The sequence below is a fragment of the Eurosta solidaginis genome, chromosome 3 (assembly GCF_040869045.1).
Source record: "Eurosta solidaginis isolate ZX-2024a chromosome 3, ASM4086904v1, whole genome shotgun sequence".
Classification (NCBI taxonomy): Eukaryota; Metazoa; Arthropoda; class Insecta; order Diptera; family Tephritidae; genus Eurosta; species Eurosta solidaginis.
The window spans coordinates 182,959,362-182,975,022 of NC_090321.1; the positions used below are offsets into that span (position 1 = coordinate 182,959,362).

General features: G+C 38.6%; 1 protein-coding gene across 1 annotated transcript in view; it reads left to right on the top strand.

Annotated features, from left to right (window-relative positions):
• The first annotated feature begins 3,595 nt into the window (after nucleotides 1-3,595).
• Rgk1 (Rad, Gem/Kir family member 1) overlaps nucleotides 3,596-15,661 on the top strand; it is a 244,473-nt gene continuing 232,407 nt past the window's right edge. The window contains exon 1 of the mRNA XM_067774183.1: nucleotides 3,596-3,613. Within this exon, the coding sequence (XP_067630284.1) occupies nucleotides 3,611-3,613 (3 nt within the window). The 5' untranslated portion in view covers nucleotides 3,596-3,610. The remainder of the gene's footprint in view (nucleotides 3,614-15,661) is intronic.

Consider the following 15,661-nt stretch of genomic DNA (forward strand, 5'->3'; position numbering starts at 1 on the left):
GTGATCGAAGTGTGAGTGCTGTGTGCTGGATCTTCTAAACCATCTCCCGAAGGGAAATGTGTATCGAGAAGCACCTCAAGGGATTCCTCACTATTACGTGACCATTCTCCGTTCTTTTTCTTTATTAGTCCCTGGACTATATTTCCTCTTGCTTGCTGTTTCGCTGGAGCACTCTATGTCCGTACAGAAACTTTTCCATAAGATTCTTTTCGCCCTAGAAATTTCACGCTTGTAGATCCTCAGAAGATTCCTGTATTTATCCCGACACGCTTCGCTTTCCGCGGTCCTTGCTCGCTTAAACATTTCTTTTATCTGTCTTCTTAGAAGACTCAGCTCATTGTTCCACCATGGCGGCTTTGCTTTTCCTCTGAATCTTCTTAGAGGGCAAGCTTTGTTATACGCAGACATAAGCGTCCTTGTTAGGAATTCATTAGACTCCTCCAGTTCTTCCACATTGGCAACCTCTTTGGTCTAAAGGTTCCTCCCTTCTCTACCCTCTTTAGGGGGATGCTGAAGCTGATATACGCATGGTCGGAGAAGGATGGTCTATCAAGAACCATCCAATCATACATTGATATATCACGTTCGGAGCTCAGTGTAATATCCAAAACATTGCTGGATGTTGGACCAATGTATGTAGTGACATTTCCCCTGTTGGCTGTCTGCAAATTGGTTTGCAGGATGTAACAAAATAGAGATTCGCCTCTCTCGTTCGTATCTGCTCCTCCCCACGCATTGTGGTGCGCATTTGTATCCGCGCCTATGACCAACCGCCCTTTGCGCCCTTCGTCCTGTACTAGCCTCTTACACTCCATCGGTGAAACCTCCGGAGCATGGGCCATGTAGCAGGATGCCAGGATAAGTGCCTGCTTATTCCTTTGCTCAAAGGCTACCACTACGAGGTCCTCAGTAGTGCAGTTAGGCAGCATATATGAATGCAGCTGTTTCCTTACCATTACTACAGCTCGCACCCGTCCTTTCGTTTGCGCATAGTAAACGCCAAATCCGCGCACGCTAAGTCCAGAAACCTTTCCTCCCGATGAGAGCCACGGCTCCTGGATCAGCGCCACGACAAACGAACCCTTCTCAAGGGTTAGGAGGAGTTCGCTCGACGCCACTTTACTATGTTGGAGGTTTATCTGTAGCACTCGCAGCACCATTGGGCTGTTTGTCCCCCTCCAGCACCTTCGGGACGTCGTCTTGCTCCCCTTGCCCTTTTGGTTTAGAGTGTTCGAAGCCCCCTTCAGCCTCTTGTAACTGTTGTGCCGGGTGTTCCTCTGTGCGACTCTCAGCACCATCTGGCTGTTGGTCCTCTTCTAAAACCTTCATGGTGACGTCGGCTACCTCCACCCGTCTTTTTTCCCTTAGGCTTTTGAGGTCCTTTTCGACTTCGCCCTCTTCCAGCGTGTTAGGACTTTTTTCCTGAGTCGCATATAATTTTGCCTGTACCAAAGGACATTTTTCCAAGCTGCGTGTACAATATATCCTCCGCCTGCTTGTTTATTTGGAAGATGTAGAACTGACCTTCCTCCGTAGGCCGAGATACAGGGAGTACCTTCCAATCCTGTGTCGGTATGTTCGGTTTCTGATTCTGCAGAAGTCGCAGTGTATCCTCCGACTTCATCACGCATGGTATCCATACCTTAGCTTTTGGTACCGTGGGGATTTGCGCTTTATCCACCACCTCAAACCGCGCGTTCGTGTATTGCCTTTGGAGGTTTGGAACCACTTCCTACAGCCACCGCAAGCTCGCGATGTTGTCGCACGCTATCATCTTCACTCCATTATACCATCCCGCCGAATTAAAGGTTGGAAGGGGCTTACTTCGCTGTTCCCGCATTAAGCTAATAAGTTCCCTTTCTACAGATCTCCACCTTTCAGTAGTCATCTGTTCGAAAGGACTGCTACGATCAACCATCGCCACAGTCAGTGACTGCTTTGCCACATCAATGATCTTCTCCGGAAAAGCCGGAGTCTTAGTGTTAACTCCCTTTGGCACCTCCAACAGAGCCGGAGTCTTAGCTTTAACTCCCTTTGGAACCTCCGAGAAAGCCGGAGTCTTAGCGTTATCTCCCTTTGGCTTATCTCCTATTTCCGTAGTTGGTACTCCCTCTGACTGGTAGCTTTCGAAGTTGTTGCTACCTCGCAATTGGGGCCCATTTGTCTTACAGCTTTGGGCCTACTTGTCTTGTCTATGCGACTGCCCTGCATAGCGCCTCTGGGACTGGGTTCTTTCTGCCTCTTGAAAGCAGGCTTATCGCCTTCCGCCGAACGTTGCCACTTCCTTCTGCCATTCGACGCTTCTTCCTCTTCGTACCGGTTGCAGAACCGAGAGTTTCTAGCAGCAAACCTTTTGAACTGCCTTCGACCTACTTCTGCCGCCTCGTGGGGCCATTCCAAGCGCTCGATCTCCACTTCTGTTGGGTCGAACACTGCTCCCAGGCGTTGGAAAATTCTTAGTGCAGCACGGGACTGCGAGAGAGCTCTTTTACTCTGCTCCGTACCCTTCTCCATTCTTCTACTCCGTTTTCATTTGTGTGCTTTTCCAACACGGAGTTCATTAAATTAGCACTACTCTCGCTCCCCGAGTCCGACGCATAGCTTAATGCGTATTTGTCGTCCTTGGCTTGCGACTCAGTCCTCCTCTTATCAACCTCCATATTATAATTTGGTAATGAGTCAAGGCGGGCTCAGCGGTCCAGTATTATATAAGGGGAAGGAACCATCAGCCACAGCAGCGGCCTTACTGTGGTAAGGCCATCAATACTTCCGGAGGTGGCCCGGTATCGGGAAGGCTCCGTTCGAATACAGCCGAATTTATCCCCTGGCTGCAAATCGTCCAATAGGCGCGGTCCGCATAACACCCGGGATTAGGGGATTGGCAGTTCTTGGTCACCGACATCCCGCCGCCCTCCTATGAGGCGAAACGGCGTAGATGCCAGTCCTAAACAGCTTCGCCTCATAGTCGGGCGTTATGGAGATCGGCTAAGCCCTCACACCAACGACAAGGTGCCTACCCTAGTGAGGGCAGAACTTCCTAGATAATTTGTATTTTTATTATAACTGATTTCTGGAAAATATTGATTTCCGGAAAAAAATTTTCCATGCATGCATATATCCCAAACACTTGCTGCAGGTTGTGGAATAATTGAATGCATATGTATGTCTTTTTTCTCACGTAAAACGTTACGATAGGAATTATTAAGAAATGCTTTATAAAAACTGTGAAACGTGAATCTGAAACACGATGGAGCGCCAGAATACAAGCGGTTAGCGTTATCGTCGATGCGCTAGATAATGCAGTAAAACTCTTAGAACAATAAACAGAGGACAGTAACGCCACAACTGAAACCAGCAACGAAGCTACAATTCTGTTTATAATACATATGTATTTCGATGGAAGATAACTGTTTATCGAAATACGTGACTGCAAAATATTACTTCGCAGTAGAAAAGAAATTGAACCTAAAGCTCCGTCAGAATTACTTACTTTTATATTCTCGTATGGAGAAGATGTTTTTCCAAACTTGCGAGTGGCACTTCAAAACCACATTTTACTGTCGTCGAGTGCAGACGTGTTTTTCGATCGCTCTCGCTGTGCGTAATCATAATGGTACGTTTTCATAATGTCTAACTGCATTAAATGCAAATCTAAATGTTCAGCCAACGACCACCTTGCGTGTGATATTTGTTGTTCAAAAACACACCTAAAGTGCACTAAACTGAATTCAAATTGTTTAAACGTAATATCCACAAACAAAAATATTGTGTTTAAATGTGACAAGTGTTGTGACAAAATTGCTCCATTTAGCAAAGAGAAACTTGATGATGCGCTTAATAACATAAATCAACTTAACGATTTCGTTCAAGCCTTCATAAATATACATAATGATAATATGCCCACCAACAATACTGGTGTTAATAGCAGAAGTATCACGACACGATCACAAGCAAAGGTGACTGAACTTGCTGCTAAACAAACAAGTGAGCGAATTTCTTCGCCTTTGCCTTCCAACGTAACAACTGATAACAACAAACAGAACTCGAGCGCAGTAAATTCTTCGGATGTTCTACCTCAAGCCGCTGCCGAGGATGTTGCTAGTGTTTTTTATGCAAATGCAGTTAAAACTAACGCTGCTACTGCGAGCGCAACTTCTCCTACCAAGCAAGCTGAATATATACCTGAACTAGCTGCTAATAAGAACAACGCGAAGAAGAACAATGCGAAAAATAACAAGTAGGGAAAGCTAAGTTCGGGTGCAACCGAACATTACATACTCAGTTGAGAGCTATGGAGACAAAATAAGGAAAATCACCATGTAGGAAAATGAACCTAGGGAACCCTGGAATGTGGTTGTATGACATGTGTATCAAATGGAAGGTATTAAAGAGTATTCTAAGAGAGAGTAGGCCATAGTTCTATGGATGGACGCCATTTAGGGATATCGCCATAAAGGTGGACCAGGGCTGACTCTAGAATTTGTTTGTACGATATGGGTATCAAACGAAAAGTGTTACTGAGCATTTTAAGAGGGAGTGGGCAATAGGTCTATAGGTGGACGCCTTTTCGAAATGTCGCCATTAGGGTGGGTCAGGGATGACTCTAGAATGTGTTTGCATGATATGGGTATCAAATGAAAGATGGTAATGAGTATTTTAAAAGGGAGTAATCCTTAGTTCTATAGGTGGACGCCTTTTCGAGATATCGCCATAAAGGTGGACCAAGGGTGACTCTAGAATGTTTGTACGATATGGGTATCAAACGAAAGGTGTTACTGAGCATTTTAAGAGGGAGTGGGCATTAGGTCTATAAGTGGACGCCTTTTCGAGATATCGTCATTAGGGTGGGCCAGGGGTGACTCTAGAATGTGTTTGTACGATATGAGTATCAAACGAAAGGTGTTACTGAGCATTTTAAGAGGGAGTGGGCATTAGGTCTATTGGTGGACGTCTTTTCGAGATATCGCCATTAGTGTGGGCCAGGGGTGACTCTATAATGTTTGTACGATATGGGTATCAAACGAAAGGTGTTACTGAGCATTTTAAGAGTGAGTGGACATTAGGTCTATAGGTGGACGCCTTTTCGAGGTATCGCCATTAGGGTGGGCCAGGGGTGACTCTAGAATGTGTTTGTACGATATGGGTATCAAATGAAAAGTGGTAATGAGTATTTTAAAAGGGAGTAATCCTTAGTTCTATATGTGGACGCCATTTCGAGATTTCGCCATAAAGGTGGACCAAGGGTGACTCTAGAATGTTTGTACGATATGGGTATCAAACGAAAGGTGTTACTGAGCATTTTAAGAGGGAGTGGGCATTAGGTCTATAGGTGGACGCCTTTTAGAGATATCGCCATTAGGGTGGGCCAGGGTGACTCTAGAATATGTTTGTACGATATGGGTATTAAATGAAAGGTGGTAATGAGTATTTTAAAAGGGAGTAATCCTTAGATCTATAGGTGGACACCTTTTCGAGATATCGCCATAAAGGTGGACCAAGGGTGACTCCAGAATGTTTGTACGATATGGGTATCAAACGAAAGGTGTTACTGAGCATTTTAAGAGGGAGTGGGCATTAGGTCTACAGGTGGACGCCTTTTCGAGATATCGCCATTAGGGTGGGCCAGGGGTGACTCTAGAATATTTGTACGATATGGGTATCAAACGAAATGTGTTACTGAGCATTTTAAGAGGGAGTGGGCATTAGGTCTTAAGGTGGAGGCCTTTTCGAGACATCGCCAATAGGGTGGGCCAGGGGTGACTCTAGAATGTTTGTACGATATGGGTATCAAACGAAAGGTGTTACTGAGCATTTTAAGAGGGAGTGGACATTAGGTCTATAGGTGGACGCCTTTTCGAGATATTGCTATTAGGGTGGGCCAGAGGTGACTCTAGAATGTTTGTACGATATGGGTATCAAACGAAAGGTGTTACTGAGCATTTTAAGAGGGAGTGGGCATTAGGTCTATAGGTGGACGCCTTTTCGAGATATCGCCATTAGGGTGGGCCAGGGGTGACTCTAGAATGTGTTTGTACGATATGGATATCAAATTAAAGGTATTAATGAGGGTTTTAAAAGCGAGTGGCCCTTAGATGTATATGTGAAGGTGTTCTCGCGATATCGACCAAAATGTGGACCAGGTGATCCCGAAAATCATCTGTCGGGTACTGCTAATTTATTTATATATGCAATACCACTAACAGTATTCCTGCCAAGATTCCAAGGGCTGTTGATTTCGCCTTGTAGAACTTTTTCATTTTCTTCTACTTAATATGGTAGGTGTCACACCCATTTTACAAAGTTTTTTCCAAAGTTATATTTTGCGTCAATAAACCAATCCAGTTACCATTTTTCATCCCTTTTTTCGTATTTGGTATAGAATTATGGCATTTTTTTCATTTTTCGTAATTTTCGATATCGATAAAGTGGGCGTGGTTATGGTCGGATTTCGGCCATTTTTTATACCAAGATAAAGTGAGTTCAGGTAAGTAGGTGGGCTAAGTTTAGTAAAAATATATCGTTGTTTGCTCAAGTTATTGTGTTAACGGCCGAGCGGAAGGACAGACGGTGGACTGTGTATAAAAACTGGGCGTGGCTTCCACCGATTTCGCCCATTTTCACAGAGAACAGTTACCGTCATAGAGTCTATGTCCCTACCAAATTTGAGAAGGATTGGTAAATTTTTGTTCGACTTATGGCATTAAAAGTATTCTAGACAAACTAAATGAAACTGGGCGGAGCCACGCCCATTTTGAAATTTTCTTTTATTTTTGTATTTTGTTGCATCATATCATTACAGGAGTTGAATTTTGACTTAATTTACTTATATACAGTAAAGATATTAAATTTTTTGTTAAAATTTGAATTTAAAAAAAATTTTTTTTAAAAAGTGGGCGTGTTCTTCATCCAATTTTGCTAATTTTTATTTAGCACATATATAGTAATAGTAGTAGCGTTCCTGCCAAAATTCATCATGATATCTTCAACGACTGCCAAATTACAGCTTGCAAAACTTTTAAATTACCTTCTTGTAAAAGTGGGCGGTGCCACGCCCATTGTCCAAAATCTTACTAATTTTCTATTCTGTGTCATAACGTCAACCCATCTGCCAAGTTTCATCGCTTTAACCGCCTTTGGCAATGAATTATCGCATTTTTTCGGTTTTTCGAAATTTTCGATATCGAAAAAGTGGGCGTGGTTATAGTCCGATATCGTTCATTTTAAATAGCGATCTGAGATGAGTGCCCAGGAATCTACATACCAAATTTCATCAAGATACCTCAAAATTTACTCAAGTTATCGTGTTAACGGACGGACGGACGGACGGACATGGCTCAATCAAATTTTTTTTCGATCCTGATTATTTTGATATATGGAAGTCTATATCTATCTCGATTCCTTTATATATGTACAACCAACCGTTATCCAATTAAACTTAATATACTCTGTGAGCTCTGCTCAACTGATTATAAAAACAATAAAAACAAACACACTGTTATTATCGGTTCGAACATGAACAAAGAGTTGGATGTTGCTGTTCGATTTAAATGGAATCACTTGTCGTCTTTCAAACCAACTGTTACCGCTGACAGCATACTGGATTATGTTTGTAAACAAAGAAATGTGAATAAGAATTCCTTGCGGTGCTTTAAATTAGTAAAAAAAATCGCCGTTAGTGATAGTAGCAATAATACCGAAAAGGCTTCTCCCAACAGAATAAGCTTTAAACTGGGTATTTATGAATCTCAGTATGAATCATTGTTTAATGCTAAGTTGTGGCCTAACAATGTAAGGGTCCACCCATTTCGGGTTTTTCGACCCGCCAAACCAAGTGTCCAAGAACAATGACAACCACAATGCGTCTACTTCTTCAACTAACATGACATCAAAGTATACAATGTATTATCACAACGTCAGCGGCATGCGAACAAAATCAACGCAATTTCGGCGTAACGTATGTGCTCATGATTATGATATTGTTGTGATATGTGAAACGTGGTTAAATCAACATATTTCATCCTGTGAATTTTTTTGATGATTACTACCATGTTTATCGCTTGGATCGTTGTCCTGAAAGTTCAGGGCTTGAGCGTGGCGGTGGAGTGCTGATTGCTATTAGAAATGACTTGTGCAGTAATGCTGTGGATCTTAACTCATATGGCAATAAGATTGAACAGATCTGTGTTAAAGTTAAATTTTCTAAATCAAAATGTATTTTCATTGTATTGTCTTATATTCCTCCCAATAGTACTATTGATGTTTATGAAAAGCATTTAGCCAACCTAATCTTGGTATACGATAATTTAACTCAATTCGATGAACTTATTTACCTTGGTGACTTTAATTTAGGTAATATTGAATGTATATCCACTGATAATTTAACCTCACCATCCAATTTGAGATCAGATATCGATATACTGTTTGTGAGCAATATACTATCTTATAACTTAAATCAAATTAATTCTATTGTTAATTATTTAAATCGCTTTTTAGACCTAGTTTTTATTTCTGCTGATTTGAATTCTTCTTGTGGGGAATGCATTGCACCATTATTAAATAATAGTATTCATTACACAGCACTAACCATAGAATTTCAATTCTACGAATTCGATAAGAACGTCGTTGATGATACCAAGTCATATAACTATAATAAAGCAGATGTTACTGGAATTAATAATTATCTTAATAATGTTGACTGGTCATTTGTAGACTCCCTAGATGATCCACAGTTATTATACAGCAAGATAACCCAGATATTTACTCTTATGATTTCAAATTTTGTTCCTAAACATAAATTAAGGTCCAACAATAAGCCTTCTTGGTTCAATCACAGATTGTGTCACCTCAAAAATTTAAAAAATAAAGCCTACAAAAAGTATAAAACAACGGCTTCAGAGGCCGACCATTCAGTCTTCATCCGTCTAAGAAAGGACTTTGATTGTTTGAATAATTTTCTCTACAAGCAACATATGTTTAGAATTGAATCCAACTTGAGACAAAATCCTAAAAGTTTTTGGCAATACATCAACACGAAACGGAAAAGTTGTGGGTTTCCAACTACCCTGTCCTACGATGGTACTGTATCCGACAACATAATTGATTCTTGTAATCTCTTCGCAAATTTTTTTTCAAAAAGTGTATGAAGTTCATGCACCTAGTGACTATGCAACGCCCAATGCCTTGACACTGGATCAAGTTGACGGCTTTAGCGTCTCGCCACAGGATGTTGCCAACGCAATATCTATTCTAAAAAACAGCTCAAAAGCTGATCACTAGGGGTTTCCTCCAATATTTTTCAGGCTACTTAACTCAATCATATCTACTCCCATCGCTAAATTATTCAATAAGTGCTTAAGTAAAGGTATCTTTTTAGACTCTTGGAAGCTTTGCACAATATTGCCAGTCTACAAATCGGGTAACCGAAATGACGTATCTAACTATAGACCCATTGTGAAACAAAGTAATTTTGCAAAAATCTTCGATCACGTGGTCAAAGCTAAACTGTACGATCACGTTCAATCATATATCTCTATACATCAACACGGATTTGTACCCTCGAGATCAACTTGCTAAAATCTGGTCTTAATTACAAACAAAATAGTTAACGCCTTTGAGAGCCAAGCACAGTTAGATGTAGTTTACACTGACTTTTCTAAGGCATTCGACAAGGTAGACCACTCCATTCTCTTGGAAAAACTCAAAGCATTCGGCATTAACGGAAACCTTCTAGATTTTTCCTCAAGTTTTCTTATGGGACGAAAACTTTTCGTCCAAATGGAATCCGCTAGATCTCAAACTTACATACATGCTTGGTCAGGTATCCCCCAAGGTACACATCTTGGGTCTCTCCTCTTTTTACTATTTATTAATGACCTTCCTGATCAATTTTCAACTGCGGATTGTCTTATGTTTGCGGATGATGTTAAATTATTCCTAAAAATTCAAAATACAATTGACTGTTCTAGTCTTCAGTCTGATCTAAATAATCTTTCTAATTGGTGTATATTAAACCATCTCCATCTAAATGTTAGTAAATGTTGCGTCATCACGTTTGCTAAAAAGTCTAAGACAGTGACTTGCGACTATGTACTAAATGGACAAAAAATGTGCCGTAAAGATACTATTAAGGATCTAGGGGTTATTTTCGACTCTAGGTTGACCTTTTCCAACCATGTAGACCATGTGGTGTCGAAGTCTTTTTCTATGATTGGTTTTATACGCAGAAACACTGTGGATTTTGTTGACCCACTTACTCTCAAAGCGCTGTACATATCTTTAGTGCGTAGTCAATTGGACTATTGCTGTATAATTTGGAACCCTTACTATCAAAATCTTACTTCTATAATTGAAAAGGTGCAAAGGATGTTCACTAGAATGGCTTTGCGTCCTCTGTCATGGCCTGATGGGCTTCCAAACTATATTGGCAGACGCAAGTTGCTAGGTCTACAAAGTTTGGAAGAGAAAAGGTCTTATTTTTCTATTATTTTTGTGTATAATGTGATGAATTCTAGAATCAATAATAAATAAATAAATAAATACTCTTGATTATCTTAGTATCAATTGCTAGCTGCGAATGTTCATTCAGCCAATTAAAATTTATTTTGGCATATTTATGATCAACGACGAGGCAAGGTCGCCTAAGTGAATAACATTATTTAGTGTGAAAATTTGAAATGGTAAATTTTGATTATATCATTGATATATTTCTGAAAGGTAAGCAAAATTTGCACATAGATATTAGTTTTACTAATGTATTATAATCATATTATTAATAATTTGCTAAACTATAGACCTATATCCAAGCTATCCACGATTTCGAAAGTTTTTGAACATGCCGTCAATACAAAGTTGAGCTTTGCTGCTAAGTCTCCCATTTCTCCCCATCAGCGCGGATTCATCGCCGATAGGTCAACAGTTTCTAATCTAGCTGTATTGAGTGAATACTGCATTGATTCCTTGTCAGCTGGTTTCCAGGTGGATTGCATTTACACAGATTTCTCAAAAGCTTTCGATAGAGTGTCTCATAGTGTTTTAATTAACAAATTGCGCTATATCGGCTTTCATTTTACATTTCTGCTATGTATAAGTTCCTACTTATGCAACAGGTATTGTTTTGTTACTATTGATAGCGTATCCTCCAGTCACTTAAAAGCGGCATCTGGTGTTCCCAAAGGAAGTATTTTAGGTCCCCTACTATTAATTTTTTTTATTGATATTGTTAGTTGTTTTTCATTTGCTAACTGTATGCTGATAATTTTATCAATAATTAGCGCACCAGAGGATGCCGTGAAGTTGCAAAACGATATCAATAAGCTACATCTGTGGTGCGAGAAATCTCTTCTCTCTTTGAATACTTCTGACTGTTTTACAATAACATTTTCTAAGTCCGTTAACATTTTGAATACAAAATATAGTATATCTAATTGTGATCTTCAATCCGTTAGTGAGATTAAAAACCTTGGCATAATCTTTGATACTAAGTTTTCTTTTAACAACCATATAATTTACATAACTTCTAAGTCATACTCCATGCTTGGTTTTGTTAGATGCAATAGCTCGAAAATTACTGACCCCTATACCACCAAACTGCTCTATACCTCTTTTACCAGGTCTCATTTAGAATATGCTGCTTTTATTTGGAGACCAAGTAATCTTACAGCTATAAACAGAATTGGAAAAAGTGTTTCTAAAATACTTCCTTCGGCCGTTAAACTTCTCGGAACCCATCCCTTCTTATTCGGCTCGTCTTATGCTCTCAAGTTTGAAGTCTCTTGAAAGTCGTAGAACCATACTTTGCTTATCCTTGACGTAGAACATTATTAATGGGTTCACTGACTGTCCATATTAGTTGGAAAAGATTAATTTCAATGTTATATTCCTCCGGAATTTTTATACTTTAAATTAAAAATATTTTTCACCCCGGGCGGAAGAAAACCTCACTACGCCACTGTATATAGGTTTATTGGAGTTTATGGCTTTAATATTATATGTAAATACATATGTAGAGATTGTTCTATACAATTTGCTATGTGCTACTATAATTTATTTCTCAAAAATTTAAGAAACCTTCCCTTTTTACGCACTTCAACCTGCGCCTGATGTATGTGTGTTGAACTTCTATATAGATTCTTTATATATAACCTATAGTTCAAATATTTCAGAAATAACGCTCACTGTAGGTTGCTAATAATAAGAAATAAATTAGGGAAGATTGAGTTCACTTTATTCACAAAATTCCGGCTTATTTATACGAAAATATATTAAACAAATTCTTATGTACTAAAGTTCCTATATACTAAACATACGTACATATATATTGCATAAACGATGTTAAAGGTTTGTACATAGCAACCGTTCGCATGATCGCTGGTGCATAAGCGTGGCACATATATCGCACGCGCTTCGCTTGCTTGCCTGCCTGTGGGAACGTAATTATGTTGACATTGCTTATTATAAACACATTCATACTTACGACATAAGCAGAGTGTCGAATGCACTGCAGCGTGAGAAACGTTTAGAATGCATGCAAGATATATGTATGTAACATCATCACAATGTATTTTGTATTGCATCTCATTGCCTAAATATCCGCCAGGCGCAATAGCTTAAAAAAGTATTTATTTATATTGCTTTATTGGGGGGTAATCTATTGTTTCCTTTGACAGCACCATAAACAAATCTGCTGAGTTAACAAAATTATTCGTAATATTATCTTTGGTTTTTTTTTTTTTTTTTGGTATTTCCTGGAATAAAGTAAATGTCAATGAACAAAACGTTAGCAAATTCAATCGAGTGATGATGTCATCAACTAAAAATAAAATAGACGTGTGGCCATTTATTTGGCTGTGACGTTACAAAGAACAGACACAGCAACAAGCGCATTTCAAAAGCACAATAGCAACAGTTTGCTTAAGTGATCCGCTGAGATTGCTTTTACTAAACATTCTATTAGCATTAGTTACATTTTTGCTTAAACACTAGCATGTGTGTGTGGTTTGTATGGACTAGTTGATATGTATGTACATTTGTATATAGTTCTGAAAATAAGCTTAAAATTTGAGTGACAAAGTTATGATGACACAGAGCAACAAATAAATTAGCTGCATATTCCAAAAAAACCCCTTTGCTGCGAATTAAGTTGATCGATAAACTAAATTTTAAAATTGCATAATTTTGGTGGGAGATGGTTGGGGCTCCTCAAGTTTGCCATGGTAGAAATACACTTGGGAGGCTTACCATTTTGAAAGAATTTGCCTGAAACATTTTTATTTTGATGTAACTTGACCAAGGTTATCAGCCCGAGGCCTTCGATGTAGATCCGTTTTTATTACGAATCTACCGGTGCGAGATCTGTATTTAAAAATGAGCAATAAAAAATGTGCGCAGGTTTCGAACAGCCTTCTAAACACCAGCACTTTAAATATTTTTTTTGTTAATTCAGGAAAATTTCAATGTAATGAGTAAGAACTTCTTATTTTTCTATAAAGCTTTTTATTAACTTGATGAAATATACATATCTCACAATTCTTACATACATGTACGTGTATGTAATGAATAAGAGCACTCGACAGTAAAGTTGTTGACTAGGAGTCTACGCCATGACAGTTACACAATTAAATTTTTAAATATTATTTATACAATCAGTATTAATTTTCAAGAAAGATATTCCTACATATAACCAATTAAGAAACCATGTCTCAGGTTTTGAGAAAATTATTTGTCAATATTATGGGAAGCGCTTCTTAGGCGCATAATCAATCCCGTTTTTTTATACTCAGCGTGCTTTGCACACAGAGAATATTAACTTTGATTGGATAACGGTTGGTTGTACAGGTATAAAGGAATCAAGATAGATATAGACTTCCATATATCAAAATCGTCAGTATCGAAAAAAAAAAATGTGATTGAGCCATGTCCGCCCGTCTGCCCGTTAACACGATAACTTGAGTACATATTGAGATATCTTCACCAAATTTGTTAGACGAGCTTACCTTGACCCAGAAAAGATTGGTATTGAAAATGAGCGAAATCTGGTGATAACCACGTCCACTTTTTATATATGGCGTGGCACCACCCACTTGTGATAAAATCAATTTTACAAATATTATTAATCATAAATCAAAAATGGTTAAATATATCGTAACAAAATTCGGAGAGAAGTTTCCTTTACTATAAGGAATGCTTTGAAGAAAAATTAACGAAATCGGTTAAGGACCACGCCCACTTTTATATAAAAGATTTCTAAAAGGGTCGTGGACGAATAAAATAAGCTATATCTTTGCAAAAAAGAGCTTTATATCAATGGTATTTCATTTCCCAAGTGAATTTATAACAATAAATGGGAAAAACTTCAAACTTAAAAAACGGGCGTCGCACCGGCCCTTTTATGACTAAGCAATTTTCTATGTTTCGGGAGCCATAACTCCAGGAAAATTAACGGATCGTAAAGAAATTGTGTACACATATTTTCCTTATAGCAGAAAATATTTCTAGTAAAAATTAACGGGATCGGTTAAAGACCACGCCCACTTTTATATAAAAGATTTTTGAAAGGGTCGTAGACTAGAATAATAAGCTATAACTTAGCAAAAAATTGTTTTGAATCAATGATATTTCCCTTATCAAGTTTTTATGTAAGAGGAAATGGGGAAGCATTTTACTTTTAAACGGGTGGTTCCAAGTGTTATGTAGAAAAGTAATTTTTCTGAAATAGAATGTACAATTGAAGCTCACGCTGAGTATATAATGTTCGGTTACACTCGAACTTAGACACCTTTGCTTGTTTTTTTTTCGTTTTCAGAAATTTTTAGGAGTTTTTTTGGTCTACATACCTCCCACAGTTCTTTAAACGTTAGTTTTGCTTTGACAGACACCTAAATATTGAGCTACAAACGTGAAACTTTACACTTACGTTAGAATATAGTGACAATGCAACAAAAGGACAAAAATCCCTTAGGTGGCGCACGGATCGAAATAATTAGATAAGAAATTGAAAATTTTCAATCCAGCTTTAAAGTAACTGCTCGATAGCTAGAGACTTGAAATTTCAAACTTAATGCAGAGGTCGATTACGGCCGACACGATACAAAAAGACTCGCTAGGGGCGCACGGGATGAGATATTTAGAAAACTGGTACGAAACGGGGGGAATTTTGGGATTGATTTTTATGTAAGTTCCCATTGAGCTACAACTGTCAAAATTCACAGACAGGATAAGACGCCGAGAAAATTTAAGAAAAAAGAAAAAGATTCCGTTAGGTCTCGCACGTATCGAAATATATAGATAAGAATTTGGAAATTTGGTGTTTTGAGATTGATTTTAAAGTGACTTCTCATTGAGCTACAAACATAAAACCTCAGAGACAGGTTAAGGCATCGTGACAAAGAACAAAAGGAGAAAAAAATTCCGTTAGGTTGATTATTGAAATTAGTTTATAATTTGGAAATTTGAAACCGCGTTTTAAGTAACTTCTCGATGAGCTAGAGGCTGAAAATTTAGAGCTTAATTCGGAGGTCGATTACAGCCGATAACACAAGACTAAAAGTTTCGCTAGGGGGCGCACGGAATGAGCTATTTAGAAAAATCAACTGAGCGGAGGGAATTTTGGGATTGATTTTTATGTAAGCTCTCATATGAGCTACAAGCGTAAAACTTAGTATAT